Genomic DNA, 15,816 nt, shown 5'->3' on the forward strand with positions numbered 1-15,816 from the left:
TAGAAATCAACTATTATCCATTAAAATTAAATTTATCTCAATCAAATAACTAATTTTTGGCCTATATTTTTTGATTTATACATCTTGGGGAGGGGCCATGTTTTGTGTTTGTTTCCATGTATTGAGATTACTATTCTCAACTAGAACTCCTTGTTTCTATACACTCCTGTCCAGGGTATGGGAGGGGTAGTGGTTCTAATTAATCTTAAGCTTTCAGGTGGTGACTCCCTAAGAAACATTCCTAGCAACAGCTTCCTTCAGCATTCTGGCAGTTGGTCTGCCCATAGTTTAATTTTGTCCTTAATTTCCCAGGTGAGGGAAACAGGCAACATTAGGATTGCTAGGGGTCTCTATTCTGTGGTCAACAAATCATTTCACGCAGAATCAGAGGCATCGTGCAAATTTTTTGTTATAACACACAGGTATCTAAAAATCCCACCACCTATTGCTAGCAGGGACAGGCATACAGGAAGAGATAGACAGGAGATCCAACCATAGTCGCCTCTGCTGTGCAAATGTGTCTCACCCAACCCGACTGTGTCAAAGGTCAGCTGTTGGTCAGCTCCCGACACAGGACCACCAGCAGGGCCGGCCCAGGCAGCATTGGTGTTGGCCCTTCCATCACAGTCCCTACAATCGATCCCAGGTCTCCAGAAAGACCTCATTTCCCCACCCGACATTTCTCCAGTCCGCATGCCACAGCTTGGATCTACCCAGTGCCCCAGTGCTGAGCTGGAACCGCCAGGTTTGTCGTGGTTTGGGACCAGTAGACCCTAACTATGGCCATACTAAGGGAGAACTCATACCCCAGTGCTCATGTGGCCAGATAAGGAGGGAATTTCCACTCTACCCTCCAGTGGGAAAAGAATGGGAGAAACACCTGAGTCTTCCCTGACAGACACACTTGGAATAAGGAATCAAGGTGTAGGGTAAGTGGAGGCAGTCTGGCTTCCTCACCCAGGTGTCTGGGTAACTAAGGAGAGCAATGTTCCCATAGCCTTGGAGGGGCCTGATAACCAGTGTTCTCACAGCCTTGAGACTGGGTCCAATAAACTGTTCCCATAACATGAAGTGGGCTCGCATGCTCAGAACTATGTTATGTTATGTAACGTTCCGGCATCTTGCCAGCTTTGTTCCCCTCTAGTACTTAAACAGGTAGGGACTCCCTACTAGGAGCGATGATGATGAGAGACACACACCAGGGGACAGGTGCCACGATGGGGGCCACACTGGGGAGCAGAGGCCATGACATGAGACATGCATATAGACATGCAGCTTGCAGTGTGCGTGGCTCGCCCGCCAGTGAATAAAGGCACGCCAGACATCTCAAAGGCCCCGAGAATCTTCTTCCATCTGCACGAATACCATGAACCTGCCTGGCCTTGAAAGGTGACAACACACAAGGATACCCAGCTCAGCTCCCGTCTCTCTCCTGGCTCTGCCCACCACAGAGCAGGCTGGCTGAGGGGGCAGGTGGTAAGACCATACAGCCCTCCTACCTAGCTCAGCTCAGAAGTAACGCTCATCTCACCAGGTGGCGCCCATGATCACTATCAGTCTGCCACCTGCATGTTTCAAGTGGTTCAGACTCAAAACGCAGGAAGAGGAGCCCCTAAAACCTGAGCCACCTGTGAGGCCCTGTCCAACCTCACCCCCTCATCTCTGACTTCACTCCTATTGCTCAATTCTCATTCCTTCAACCACAGGGACCTTTGTCCAGTTCCTGGAAATGCCAAGTTCATTTCCACCAACAACTTTGCCTTTTCTATCTGCCCCAGCACTCCCCAGGGCTGGTTACTCAACACAGCTCAGAGGCCCACGCTACCAACCATGCGTCTCCAACACATGACCCTGGCTTATTGTCTCCATTTCTGAAACTGTTCCCTGGATGTGCTCATGTGTTTATCACCCTGTCTTCTCAGGTCTTGTCTGTTTGGTCACTGCTGTGACCCAGCACCTAGGACAGTGCCTGCAAAATTGCAGGGGCTTTAGAAATGTGTGTTGAATAAACTGAATGCTTTCTTTTTCTAAACAAAATAAGTATTTTTCTTTAATAGTAAAGTAATATATATTGTGGAAAACTCAGGAAATATAAAATACAAAAAAATGAAATAAAATTCATTAACACTTTAATCCATGCATGTAGGTATAATCAGTGTGGAGGTGTGTGGGTGTGTACACAGTCCTTCCAAGCTTCCTAAGGGGCCCTAGCCCTTCCGGTCCCCCTAACTCCTAACCACACCCTTCTGCATCCCTCCTGTTCCTGAGGGCTGTCTGACAATGACCCTTCACTGAGGACCTTCTCGGGCCCAGGAAAGTGTAAGGCTTTGCAACATAACTGTGAGGTAGCTATAGTCTTCCCCATTTCCAGATGTGGAGGCCAGGCCAGCTGATGTCACAGAAGCTACACAGGTGGCAAACAATTCCAATGATCTGGCGGTGCCAAGATCATTGGCCTCTCTCTACCTTTGGCCTTCAGGCCCCTTTAATCTAATTACCTATCAGCAGCAAGGTACTGCCTAGAGGGCTTGGGTCTCATTGATAAAAACTGATACACCTCAGGGACAGGTGGTGAGTCACATCCACCAGTCCATAGACTCTTTGGGGCAGGCCCTGACAATGACCAGACAGTGGGGCAGGCCCTTACACAGGATCCTCACTGCCTCCTGACCCTCCCACTCCAGCCCCTGCAGCTCAAGGACCCTAAGCTTGGGCATGGTGAGGCAGGAGGAGATTATTTCAGCTGGGGAAGGCGTTTCCGGGGTGATGTGCAGGCCCTGCAGGCACAGACTCTCCAGGGCTGGCATTCCCTCCAGGACTGACAGACCAGGGGCAGAGAGGCCTCTGATGGTCACCCGGATCTTCCGAACATCTCGGAGGTGGCGGCTAATGGCCAGGAGGGTGCTATCAGCCGAAGGGGTGCAACCCAGCACCTCCAACCTTTGCAGGTAGCTCAGTTCCTGCAGGCTTGCATCCAATCCCATCTCAGTCACCCGGTAGGTGCCGCCCAGCACCAGTGAGCGCAGGGCGCGAAAGCGCGTCAGGCCCTGCAGGTGCTCATCCCGAAAGGCAGGAACTCGAGACAACACCAGGCACTCAAGTAGGGGCAGCACGGTGGGGTTCTGCCCCTCAAGGAGCCAGTCCATGGAAATCTCACAACTGTGCAGCTCCAGGGTCCTCAGGGTACAAGGCAGACTGGTGACTGGCACCATGCTCAGGTTGGCCACATGCAGGCAGAGATGCTTCAGGTTGGGGCACTTCTGGCCCAGAGCGTTCATCAGGGCTGGGGACAACTGCGAAGCCTGGGAGCCTGAGAGCAGGTAGCCACCCAGGCGCAAAGAATGGAGGCGAGATGTCATGTACCGGTGAAGGAGGTGCCATATGACTTTAGGCCGCACCTAAGAGCCAAAGATAGGGGTGACTAGGTGAGAGACACAGTGATCTTCCAAGGTCCTCACCTACCTGGAGTCAGATGAACCCCAGTGGGATTTCTGCTGCTCCCCTGGAATTATCCTTCCACCACCAACTTCATCTGACCAGACACTTCTCCAGAGTAACAAAACAATTTAACCCCAACACTTTGACTTCCAGATTTGAATAAAAGCAATGCAAGAAAAAGACTATAACAGACCTGTCTTTAGCAACAGAGTGGATTCTCATTATGTTGTGGAGTAAGTAACCAAGATTTTTATCCCTATTTTAACGACCACCTTGGAAAGAAACAATAACGTAAAAGAAAACTGAAAAAAGCTAAAACTGCCCAGGGTACATCAGTTCTAGGTTTAAAAAAAAATCACAGCCTGGTAATAGCAAAAGCTGTAAAAAAGTAGTCCTGAGAAGTTAGACTAAGAAAACAAACAACTGATAGCACTGTGCATTGCACTGTATGTACATTTTACCTAGAAAAATAATAAAGAAAACACAGCATAAATTTTTTGACTATTTTTGACAGAGGAATCACATCTTCCTGGCCAAATTTAAACCTTCAAGTTTGAAGGACAAATTTTTTTGTTTCAGAATATCAAATATTAGCCTACATGTGGAGAACCAGCTCTCGAGCCCTGCTGGTGGGAATTAGTCTCGATACTTTGGAATGCAATCTGGTGATTTTTATTAAAATGTAAAATGTAGATACCCACTACCACCTATTTTGCTTTTTAATAAAGATAATTATATTTTTGCATGCAGAGAATACCCCCAAAAGGACTCCAAAGAAAAAGGGAGTATTTGCTGCCTCTGGGGGAAAAGCCAAGGTGACCTGGGTGACAAGATTGTTGGGGGGAGACATTCCTTTCCACCTTTTATTATTTTGCATATTTTGAATCCTGGTTACTCTGGGGAAGGGTTAAGGGCACCAGGAAACAACTATCAGAGGCTCTTAGCTTCATCTGTAGTAATATTTTAACTTTTTTTGTTTTTATTTGTTTTATCTGCAATTTATTTTGCAATGTATTTAGAAAATAAAATGGATTGGTGGATGGAAAGAGGGATGAGTCAACAGGTGATAAAACAAATGTAGTTCACTATAAACGGTGGCATATCTTGGTGTTCCCTGTACTATTCTTTCAACTTTTGTGTATGTTTAAAATTTTTCATAAGATGATAGGAAAAAATAATACAGAAAACAATAATCATTTTTAAAAAGGTAATCTCAATAAAAATAATTTCTATATAGGGCCACAATTCCTTATCCAAAACCCTTGTGGACAGATGGGTTTCAGAATTCAGAATTAACATGGTATAGACACCATATGCAACACCAATAGTGGGGTCTAGGTCAGCACCCTGTTATCAGGTTAATATTATTCAGTATAACATAAGACTATTTATTCTAAGTGGAATAAGAAAAAGGACATTAATATCTTCAACCCACTTCAGGTCAGGTTTTGGCAACAAATGAATTAGTGTCAAACTTACAAAACAAAACTTTCCACTTTGCAAGTTTGTTTTGTTTTTTAAGCACTCAAGGGGGACTTTTTTTAATGCTTCTAGAGAGGAAGGGAGAGAGAGAAAAAAAAACATCAGTTTGAGAGAGAAACATGCATTGCTTCCTTCTAGTACGTGCCCTGACCAAATAGAACCTGCAACCTGGGTATGTGCCCTGATCGCAAATGCAAACTGCACAATAACTCAATGTTTCTTTCTCCCTCTCCCTCCCCCTTCCTCTCTCTCTCAAACAATTTTTTTTTAAAAAGTGATGTAATGTGAATAAAGCTAGTTGTGGGTGGAAATATAGGTAAAACAGCATTTAATTTTCTAAATAGAATACCATTATCTAAACTTTAGAAACACATTAACAGTACTATATATGGCTTATGGGCACACACATAGGTAGTAAATAGAAAGCCAAAGGAAAGTTACGATTCCATTTTATATGGTGGTTCCTCTGAGGGGGGTTTCAAAAAGGGCAAAAAATATATCTATAAATGTCGTGTGTGTGTGTGTGTGTGTGTGTGTGTGCGCGTGCTTCATGTGATCCTCAGTAAATAAGGCCAAAGAATAAACCAGGTTAAATCTAGGTGGTGAGTACCTGTTTCTTTGAAATCATGTTATCCTCTATACATTTCTATATATTTGAAATAATGCACAATAAAAACAAAAAATGCAAATGGTAGAAAGTGGAAACGGTTCAGTTGCACTACTCAGGAAATTAATTCTGGAAATAAGTTGACTATGGAAAATGATTTTCCCATGAAAACTCATCAATTATAATAATCATAAGTGATAATCTAGTCATCAACCAGCATTTATCATATGCTGACTATGTACATCTCAGACACTAAGCCCCATTCCCTAACAATCTCGGCTATCCTCACTTTAGAGACGGGGAAACAGGCCAGGAGGTAGCAAAGGAACACGTAGGCAACGCAGGCGGGATGTGCCCAGGACAGCCTGGCTGGAAATCCAGGGTGGGAGGGGGCTGGTCCCTGAGGTCCGGCCAACAGACCACGGCCCAAGTCTGCCCCGCCTACCTCACTTACCTGGTAGACGGACAGGTCAATGTGTCGCCACAGCCACCCGTCGTTCACCAGCCTCTTCCAATGGCGACAGACCCTGAGGAAGGAGAATGCCGTTAGAACAACCCTAACCCTGCCCGGCCCTTCCCCTCCCGCCCTCCCAACCACGGGGCCCTCCCAACGACTGGGGGGAGGCCGCACCTGGAGAGGCGAATCCGGTCCCGGACGGGGAGGTAAGAAAAGATCTCCAACAGGACTAAGTCCGGCAAGTCCGAAAGAGTCGCCATGATCCCGCTGACACACATTGCCACTTCTGGTAAAGGAACTCCGTGATTCGCCCTGGGAGCGCCTTAGGAGGCGAGGGTAGTGGGGTGTGGGCAGGGAGGTGACAACGGCCTCTGGTGACCAGCGGAGAGTTTCAGCTTTCCTTCAGAGGGAACGTGGTTCAGCCCCTCCCAGGGATTCGGACCAGAAGCGTGGAATGAGCTTCCAACCAGTAGTAAGCCGGAAAGGCCTCTCTGGGGCGCTGGCGACACAGGGGGCGTGGCTAAGGGCGGGGGGGGGGAGCGGGGGGGACGGTTGGGGGCGGGCTTAAGGAACGTGAGGCTCCTCGGGGGCGGGGCTTGGGACAAGGACCAACCTCCCAAGTGACGGGAAGCGCCAGGGCTGAGATGGGGACCAGGACCAGCCACAGAGCCGAGGTTAGGGTTCGGACCGGACCAAACTCGAAAGGCGTGGCTGGGGTGGTGACAGGCCAGGGAGCAGGGCCGGGAGCAGACGGGGAGGGCCGGGGCTGGGTACCACCGCGGAGCCAGGAAGGTGAAGCAGAGGCGGTGACGAACCCTGGAGCGGTCCAGGGCGGAGTGCGTGGCTTCTACTTTTCAATCTTAATGTTTTTTATGCATATGCACTAGAATAATTTGTAGACAAGAAATAATTTGTTAAAGGGCATGTTGAACTTTTCGTTTTGATTGATAGTGACATTGTTGCCGTAGAGGCTGAGTTGACAGTCCTATCAAATGTCACTCATTTTTATTTATTTTTAAAAAGATTTTACTTATTTTTAGAGAGAAGAGAAGGGTAGGGGAAGCAGAGGGAGGGAAACGTCGATGTGCGGGAGATACATCCATGGGCCACCTCCTCAAGCCCCCAACCAAGGTTCTGGCAAGCAACCCAGGTATGTGCACCGACTGGGAATCGAATTGGCAACCCTTTGGTTCACAGGCTGGCACTCAACCCACTGAGCCACACCAGCCAGACTAAATATCACTCATTTTTAAAATAGTAATTGAAAAAGAACATAATCATTATGCACCTGAGCCAGGGATCAAACCCACAACCTTTTAGTGTATGGGCCAATGCTGCCACCTAGCCACCTGGCCAGGGCTACAAAATGGAAACTTTTAAGGGTAGTTGTTCCTGGGGAGGGGCGGGGGTCTGAAGGCAAGCCAACTTTGTGTGCTGTATAGATACTTTTATACTACTTGAATTTTTACCATGTGCAAGTACATATTACCTGGAAAAAAAATAAGTCCCAAGTATTTATTAATAAATAAAACCTTTGATATTTTTCCTTAAACAAGAGCACAGGAAACATGTTTCCAGCTCTGGCAGCCATCTTGTGACTGAAAGAAAATATCAAAAGAATTGCACAGAGGTCAAGTCATATGCTAGGACCCCAATCTCAAATTTTTCTGATCCCAGAACATGGCCTCCTTCAAGATGCTCTATGGTCGTGATTTCCTCCGGAAAACCCACATCATCTTGCAGAGACAATACCTTCTGGGCTCCCAAGGCCTGGGCTTCCACTCACACCACCCATCACAGTGTGTTGCAAAAACCTCTTCATTTTTCTTCTTTGTCTTCCTCCTCTATCAGACTGAACTCTGAGGTGGCAGGTCAGCCCTGGTCATTGCTGTACCTTCAAGGCCTGCTGACATGCTGAGATTTTAGGGAAAGGGATCTCCTGAACAACTCCCTCTACCCCTAAGATGATTCCCCTCTGGTGAACCCTGGGTGTGAAGGTATCTCTGCCATCAGCACAGTTACAGGAGGTTCCTAAGAACCATCTTCTGCCCCACCTGCAGAATGAAGAGAAGGGATCCCCATAAGAAAGCTCCTTCCTCTGGGCCAGAAACCCAGGAAACAAGAGAGCAGAAGGGGCCTGCCCAACTTGCTCCTTGGGTCAGGACCCAGACCTCTCCTTCCTAGGAAGCACCTACCTCCCCAAGAAGGAGCAAATCTGACTGCAGATCCTACTACCTCCCAGGCAGGGGCATGGGGCTGCCCTGGCCCTTCAATGCACAGTCACTGAGCCCTTTGGTAAGAAGCCCCAAATTAACATTACCCGGGTGTGGTGTCCTGTGCCCTGAGGCCCCCTCCCCCTCTTACCTGGGTTCAGGGGTGTGTCTGTAGCACTGGCAGTCTAGTTCTGGGACTGCCCATTGCCTGCCCCGCTCAGGACAGCTTAGTCCAGCTGGAGCTCCCCATGGACCCCAAGCCTCCAGCAACCTCAGACTTATTTTCCTCCCCTTTCCAAAATGCTCCCCATCCCTTTCCGATCTCCCCCAGCCCATAACTCAGCACCATGATCCTGTGCTTGAGCTATCTTTGAATAACGTTGAGAAATTAGAACTTCCTTTAAAACAAACAAACAAACCAGCAGCCCTGGCCAGTGTGCTCAGTTGGTTGAAGCATCATCCTCCTGTACACCAAAAGGTTCGATCCCTGGTTGGGCTTGTCAGGGAGGCTACCAATTGATGTTTCCCTCTCTCATCCCCCCTTTCTCTCTCTCTAAAAGCAATGAAAAATGTCCTCAGGTGAGGACTAAAAAAAAAAACAACTCACATTTACTACCCCACCCCACCCCCTTACAAACATAACATGTTCGTTGTAGGTAATCTGGGAAAATACCAAAAAGCACCAAGGAAAATAGGCCTCAGCAATTTATCTTGGGGTATCAACATAAGAAACATCCAAACCTGTAGAGAATTTTTATAAGACTTTATCTGAGCCAAACTGACCACATGCTGGGAAAATCTCAAATGCTCCACAGAGCAAGTTTTGTGGCTCTTATGCATTTGAAATTAAGGAGGAAACCAGCAAGGAGAGAAAGGCAGAGATTGGATTACAGGATAGTTAACAAGATTATGTGCTCTCTTGATTGTGGTGAGGCTTATTACAACGGTGTGTTAACCTAGATTCTCAAAAACAATGGACAGGGCTTGCTTAAAGCAAAGTAAACCTTTTACTAAAACGTTATATGCCTGGGACAAGACTACCCACTATGACCTCCCAGTTTGGAATTTATGATCAGATCACCCAGTGAGGTTACTATCCTTAGAACTCCCTTTCATCCACAGAACATAGGGAGGAGCACCCCCTGTCGCACCAGCCCGGGGGACCAACCTGTAGTACCGGGGCTACAAGGTATGTTTGAGATCTACAAAGTGCTTACTTAAGGGCGGAAGCTACCTTTGTTGAAGATAAAAACCTGGAAGATTTTGCCTGTGTGCCGTTTCCACCTTCCTCGTTTCTGTTGCTGTTAGCGTGCAACGTCCATTCTAATAAGTGCTGGTATCCAGGCCAGGATCCAGGATCAGCCCCTTCGTTTCCTTCGCTTATCGACTATAGTCTGCACCCTAGAGGGGAGACCCAGCCCAGAATGAAGGCAGAGGGCGGGACTCGACTCGGCTTCCCGTAGGCCCCGTAGTTGCAGTAAGAGGCACAGGCAGGCTCAAGAACAGTAGGTCACCCGGCCCCTCTAGGGTCCCCACCAACTGACGGTGTCTCCCCACAGCGAATGAGACCCTAACCAGATGGGCCCTGACCCCTGACCTCTGACCCTCCCTCCATGCACCTTCCCCCGGCCCTCCACAGGCTGGCACCCCCCACTCGGCCCCACGCACCAGCTCCAAGTTTCCCCTGCCCAAACCGGGGACCCCAAAGCCCCGCCTGAGGACCACAAGCCTACGCAGGGCTGGTAGGGCAAAGAATGCGATGGGGCGTTTACTAGCACCGGGGGAGGGGCTTTAAGTTGCGCACTTCCGCTTCCGGTTCTCCGCGTCGACTCGGGTCCTGGCTTCGCTTTCGCACGACTAGGTTGTGGCGTCGGTAGGTTCTAGGCGATTCGAGGTGAGGGGCCAAGCGGAGCGGTCTGGAGTTGGAGAAAGCTGTCGGGACCCGACTATCGACGGTCTGCGGTCCCGAGAGAGGCGACCTAAAGGGGGGTTGGCGCGGCTAGGTGAAATCCGCGGTCCTGGGACAGGGAACTTGGGGTCCCGGAGGACTCGCGTCTGGGGGTTGGGAAGTGAATGTAAGTCTAAACCGGAGGTCTTGGGGCCTGGGAGACTTTGACGTCCCGCCTCTGCTGCTTCCCAACTACTACCCTCTGTAGTTCCAGACAGGATGATCGAGGTTGTTTGCAACGACCGTCTGGGGAAGAAGGTCCGGGTAAAGTGCAAGTATCCACTGCTGGCGGAGAGACAGTGGTCCCTGGGGGTGCTTGGAGTGAGACAACTCAGTCTGTGTTGTAGAGGGGGCGGATGGGGTCTTGGCAAAGTGCATTCCGCCCTGCAATGCCCTCTTCTTCGTTCTACTACTCCGTACCATTTTCCTTAACTCTTCTGCGCCCAGCACCGATGACACCATCGGGGACCTTAAGAAGCTGATCGCAGCCCAAACGGGTACCCGTTGGAACAAGATCGTATTAAAGAAGTGGTGAGTGCAGTGACAGAGCTGGGGGACCGACTGGACAGGCTACATCAGAAGGTTTGGGCTGGAGGAGTGCTGCAGACAGCCCTTTGCTTAGCCGGGGCTTCCTTAGCTTACCTCCAGGGTGAAGAGCCACCTCAGGTTTCTGTCTGAAAGGTTGCTATCCTGTAGGTACACCTTTTTTGTTTTGTTTTTTACTTTTTTCAAATCATTTTTTATTGTTATTCTATTATGGTTGGCCCAATTTTCCCCCTCTGCCCAGCTCACCCCTGCTCCCACAGTCAATTCCCACACTGTTCATGTCTGTGGGTTATTCATAGATGTTCTTTGTCTAGTCCCTTCCCCTTCTTTCCATCAGTATTCTCCTCCCCGTCCCCTCTGGTCACTTTCATTCTGTTCCATGTTTTCACAGTGGTTCTATTTTGTTCATTAGTTTATTTTGTTCATTAGATTCCTCTTATAGGTGAAATCATTTGGTATTTGTCTTTCAGGTACACGATTTTTAAGGACCACGTTTCTCTGGGGGACTGTATCCTTTGTGTGATTTCTTGAGGAAAGGTCCACACACTGCGTCCTAGTTCTCTTTGTTCAATACTGAGTCTGAGATTATAGTATAAGATGTTTAACTTAGTATGTAGCACATGGTAAGCATTTAGAAAATAGGAGTCACGTGATTATTTTGTTGGAGGAGGAGTGTGGTTTCCTTGTTAAATGTTTTGAAGCTTAGAAGACACTTTAAGGTCCAAATATTTATTACTGAGCTCCACCTAGTGTGGACAGGAGGTTGGGATGGAATGAGTCAGCTATGCAAAAGGATCATGAACTTTTTTTTTAATAGTTTGGATTCTTTCCATATCAAAATGACCCTGTCCAAAATGGCTTCCTTGGCTCTGGGCTGAACGCTTAAGCTGCCCTGTCCCAGCTGTGAGGTGAAAGGGTGGGGACCAAACCCACAGTAATGCTTCCTTAACACCTTTACTTCAGATGAAATCCACGATGGGATGAACCTGGAGCTTTATTACCAATAAAGCAGAATTCCTCCTCTACACTCTGCCCTCCCTAACTCTCCCCTCTTCTCCCACCCTCAACCCCCATACTGGTATGAATGCTTGTTTTTAAAAAGTCATGTTAATAAAAACTTAGAAGCAGCTTGCTTCATTGTTGTCATCTTTGAATGAGAGTTATTTAAGGAGGGGAGATTGGCATCTTGTTGTCACTATACCCTCAGTGTGCAGCTGCTCAGTAAGGGCTCAAGATTGACTGGATCAGTGAGGGAAGAACAAACCAGTAGAGTAGAAGCCCAGTGCTCTGGGGCTTTCCATGGATTCCTGAAGGGCAAGAGATCCTGAGATGATTTTCATCCTGATAGACCAAGGAGCCTCTGGGTAGGAACAGTAGATGTAGTACTTAGGAATACCAGTTCTGGATTCAGACAGACTATGGGTAGAGTCCCAGCTCTGATACCAACAGTAACCCTGGGCAAGTTATTTAACCTCCCTAAGCCTTCACCTCCTTTTCCAAACTGGAACTGATAGTTCATTGTCATGTTGTGAAGTACAGATGAGACAAAACATGGTTAAGCATCTACAGTTCCTGGCACTTACAAAGTCCTAGTGGACAGAGCAAGACAGTATGGCATGGGCTGAATTTTGACTGATCATTAGTAGTGGGATTTGGGGAAGTCAGCTTCTTTGGTCCTCAGTTTCCTCCTTGAAATGGGGTACCACGATGATACTCATATCTTAGTGAGATAGTGCGGTTAAAACAGCAGGATGTCTGCTGTGTGGTTTTATTAGCTGTCTCCAGCCTTCTCCAAGATGTGAGTAGACAGGATGCCAAACACCCCATCTCTGTTCTCCTAGCCATAGATCCTAGGGTCGACCTTGGCCTTGTCCTTTCCCAGACCTGGAGCCTTCTCAAGAGCTTCACCCAAAACCTAGCTCCATTCTTTCTCCCCTCTCTTGCACTGACCTGCCCTATCCTACCTCAGTACACAAACACAGTCAAGTCCAACCCAGTGTTCCTTCCCTTCCCCCCAAGCTCCTCCCAGCCTCTGCCTTCCCTTCACCACCAAGCTTCTTGGGAGGTGAATCTGCCAGCTGCCTGGGATGCTGCTGGCCTGTAGTCAGTTGAGAATGTTTCTCTTTTGTCTCCATTAGTCACATCTCTACCCGCCTCTTGGTTTCCCGTCTGTCCCTAAGAGATATCTGTTTCCAGGTACCCTTCTTCTTACACTTAGAGCTCAATCAATCTCTCCTTTACCTGTCTGTTAAAATACAACCCCACACTGAAATTTTTTAACTCTATGACAGCCTTTTATTAACCAGTATCACCCCAATAAATTTGATAAAAAATACATATATAATAAATTAACAAATATAAAACCTGAAGTAAAGCAAAAAAAAAGATGTAATAATAAACTATGTGAAAGCCTTTACAGGTGATTCCTTATAAATTCAAATCAGCATAGAAAAGTGCACACTAAAAGTGAAACCCCTTTACTCACTCCAGTCTCCTAGGTCAGGACTTTTTCAGTGCATTGGTATAAACTTCAGTTTTATTTGTAACATAACTATGCTAATATCTGCTTGTAAAAAAATCCAGATGTTATGTTAAAAATTGTTTTATATTAAACCACCCCTCCCACCAGGGGAAGTCATTAACATACTCGAGTGAATACAGACATTTTCTAAAACACAACCTATAGTTTTTATACAATTAGGATAATTATACGTTCTGTAATCACATGCCATGCAGTTTGCTGTTTTATGCTTTTGACGTCTTTCCATATAAATTATATATCCCATTCTTGTTAATTAGTATTTTTATTGATTTTTGTTATGTTTCTTTTTTAAACATAAAAGGGCAGTATGGTGATAGATGCAGAACTCTTCATTTGTCAAGGAGGATGTAGGAAGAAAGATGGAATGCAGGCCATCAGATGAATCTGCCTATATTACAGATGAATCACATGACTACACTGAAGAAGCTGAGGATGAAAGCTGGCCTAAGTTTGGGAAAAGTATATGATGGGGGTCCTGGCCGGTGTGGCTCAGGGGACTGAGCTTTGGTCTGTGAACTGGAAGGTTGCGGGCCCAATTCCCAGTTAGGGCACATGTCTGAGTTGCGGGCCAGATCCCCCATTGGGCATGTGTGAGAAGCAATCGATGGATTTTGCACATGTTTCTCTCCCTCTTTCTCCTTCCCTTCCCCTTCTCTAAAAATAAATAGATGAAATCTTAGAAAAAAATTTTAAGTAGTATATGATGGGGTACAAGGAAGGTTATGGACAAAAGTGTGCAAAAACACTGTACTCTAGTTGGTAAATACGTTCCTCATAGGGGTATGATTTAGCAGTTCTGAAACTTTGTACGCATATGTCCACACAGTTGAACAAATGGGTAAATATATTGTAAATAATGAGAGCCAGGTTTCTTACTGCTGGAGAAAGAAGTTACAAATAAAATGAGGATCAGTGAGTGGAAGGGTGTGGTTAGAATGAACCCTGTAGGACTGGATTAGACCTGGAGGCATCCCTGTGGACATGGTTTTTATTTACTATTTATATGGGCAATGCAGATATGTGTGTATACATTTATTTCTTTTTTCCACCTAGAAGGACCAGAAGCAGTGACACCCCACTAGCAATGAGCATGCCCAACACCCAGGTCTTGGTGTCTAAATAACATTCTCCAATGAAAGAAGCCAGGGATTCTTGGAGAAGTGTTTGTTTCCAGAGCTAGGGGCAGGAAGATATGAGCTGAGCATGGAACATCCTGTGATGTCAGGAAGTAGGAAGTGCCCAAAACAAAAAGGATGAAGACATGTTGAAAGGTCACAGTCTCAAAGTATCTCCTCAAAAGTATTCATTACAATAGTAAGTTCGGAAACTGCCTTAACCAAATGATCAAAGTTAACGTTGCAGGTGTGGTATGTAACCTTTGAAGTGGTGCCTAATGATCCCCTTGTCCTTGTGTATTCACACCCTTGTGTAATCCCTTCCTCTTGACTATAGACTAGACCTAGCTTCAGACAAATAGAACATGGCAAAAGTGATGGCATATCACCTCTGAGATGAGGTTGCAAGGAGACTGGCTTCTGTCTTGCTCTTTCATTTGTTCATTGATGAAAGCCAGCTGCTAATGCTGTGAGCTGCCTTATGGGGAGGCCCCCAAATAGTAGCCAGCAAGGAACTGCAGTCTTCAGACAAATATCCTGTTAGCAACTGGAGCCTGCCAGCAGACACAGGAGAGAACCTAGAAGCAGATCCTGCCCCGCTTAAGCCTTCAGATTAGACCACACCCACCTTGCTGACACCAGCTAACCTGTGTCTGGATTCCTAAGCCACAGAAGCTGTGAGAAAATAAATGTTAAGCCATTAAATTGTGGGGTAATTTGTTATTGCAGCAAATATCTTATTACAACCAGGAATACATCGCATACTAGGTATGATGCACTGAGGTTATATTGTCTCTATGGTATCCTTCCCAATAATGTATAACCTCATTCTAATCATGAGAAAATACCCAACAAACCCCATCATGACAAAACATCAAAATCAGGGCCATTCTGCTATTCAAAAGCATTAAGATCATGCAAGACAAGGAAGACCTAAAAATTGTCACATATGAGAAGAGACAAAGGAGGTGTGACAATGTGGATTCAAGTCTAGTTTAGCTAATAGTATTGTACCAGTGTTGACTTCTTTGATATTCCATGGCAGAGTTTCTCAGCTCTGGCACTGTTGGCATTTTGGGCTGGATAATTCTTTGTTCTGGAGGCTGTGCATTATAGGTTATTTAGCAGCACCCTTGTCCTCTACCCACTAAATGCCGGTAACATTTCCCTCCCCTCTTTTGTGACAACCAAACATGTTAAGACATTGTCAATCCCTGACAGGTGTGGCTCAGTTTGTTGGGCCTCCTCCTGCTAGCAAAAGGTCAATGGTTCAATTCTTGGTCAGGGCACACGCCTATGTTGTGGGTTTGGTCCTGGGTTGGAAAGCATATGAGAGGCAACTGATCAATGTTTCTCTCCGTCTCACTCTCTCCCCACTTCTTCCTCCCCTTAGAATAAATAAAATCTTTTTTAAAAATACATTGTCATATTTCCCCCGGGGAAAAAAAATCACCTCTGGTTAAGAACC

At 46.6% G+C, this 15,816-nt stretch overlaps 2 protein-coding genes and 1 long non-coding RNA gene across 5 annotated transcripts; 1 reads left to right on the forward strand and 2 right to left on the reverse strand.

The window, feature by feature from the left end:
* Positions 1–1,185: 1,185 nt before the first annotated feature.
* On the reverse strand, positions 1,186–6,460 carry FBXL12 (F-box and leucine rich repeat protein 12). The gene is made up of 3 exons (XM_045853535.1): positions 6,159–6,460; positions 5,982–6,054; positions 1,186–3,398 (listed from the first exon to the last, which is right to left on the reverse strand). Exons 1-3 carry the CDS (start codon positions 6,260–6,262, stop codon positions 2,577–2,579), a joined length of 999 nt encoding a protein of 332 aa, XP_045709491.1. The 5' UTR covers positions 6,263–6,460; the 3' UTR covers positions 1,186–2,576.
* A 968-nt stretch (positions 6,461–7,428) lies between these two features.
* LOC123828498 lies at positions 7,429–9,955 on the reverse strand. The gene is made up of 3 exons (XR_006787468.1): positions 9,866–9,955; positions 9,432–9,598; positions 7,429–8,038 (listed from the first exon to the last, which is right to left on the reverse strand). It is a non-coding gene; the product is annotated as an uncharacterized LOC123828498 (long non-coding RNA).
* Positions 9,956–9,995: 40 nt separating this feature from the next.
* UBL5 (ubiquitin like 5) lies at positions 9,996–11,837 on the forward strand. Of its 3 annotated transcripts, none has more exons than XM_045853536.1 (5): positions 9,996–10,091; positions 10,354–10,420; positions 10,593–10,676; positions 11,162–11,199; positions 11,655–11,837. In XM_045853536.1, exons 2-5 carry the CDS (start codon positions 10,365–10,367, stop codon positions 11,696–11,698), a joined length of 222 nt encoding a protein of 73 aa, XP_045709492.1. In that variant the 5' UTR covers positions 9,996–10,091; positions 10,354–10,364; the 3' UTR covers positions 11,699–11,837. The 3 variants fall into 3 exon arrangements, with proteins under 3 accessions (XP_045709492.1, XP_045709493.1, XP_045709494.1); XM_045853537.1 differs by having other exon boundaries at positions 10,001–10,070; XM_045853538.1 differs by lacking the exon at positions 9,996–10,091 and adding an exon at positions 10,161–10,272.
* Positions 11,838–15,816: the final 3,979 nt, after the last annotated feature.

This window comes from Phyllostomus hastatus, unplaced genomic scaffold, assembly GCF_019186645.2.
Source record: "Phyllostomus hastatus isolate PE091 unplaced genomic scaffold, TTU_PhHast_1.1 phas_contig_98, whole genome shotgun sequence".
In the NCBI taxonomy this organism is placed as follows: Eukaryota; Metazoa; Chordata; class Mammalia; order Chiroptera; family Phyllostomidae; genus Phyllostomus; species Phyllostomus hastatus.

Bases quoted from the DNA above. Each gene is read 5' to 3' on its own strand.
- FBXL12 (XM_045853535.1), bottom strand. From the start codon at position 6,262: ATGTGTGTCAGCGGGATCATGGCGACTCTTTCGGACTTGCCGGACTTA. The intron at 6,055-6,158 runs GTGCGGCCTCCC...CTCCTTCCTCAG, and splicing joins GACCGGATTCGCCTCTCCAG to GGTCTGTCGCCATTGGAAGA. The intron at 3,399-5,981 runs GTAAGTGAGGTA...TTTGGCTCTTAG, and splicing joins TTGACCTGTCCGTCTACCAG to GTGCGGCCTAAAGTCATATG.
- UBL5 (XM_045853536.1), top strand. From the start codon at position 10,365: ATGATCGAGGTTGTTTGCAACGACCGTCTGGGGAAGAAGGTCCGGGTA. The intron at 10,677-11,161 runs GTGAGTGCAGTG...TTTGTCTTTCAG, and splicing joins AAGATCGTATTAAAGAAGTG to GTACACGATTTTTAAGGACC. The intron at 11,200-11,654 runs GTATCCTTTGTG...CCTTTACTTCAG, and splicing joins CCACGTTTCTCTGGGGGACT to ATGAAATCCACGATGGGATG.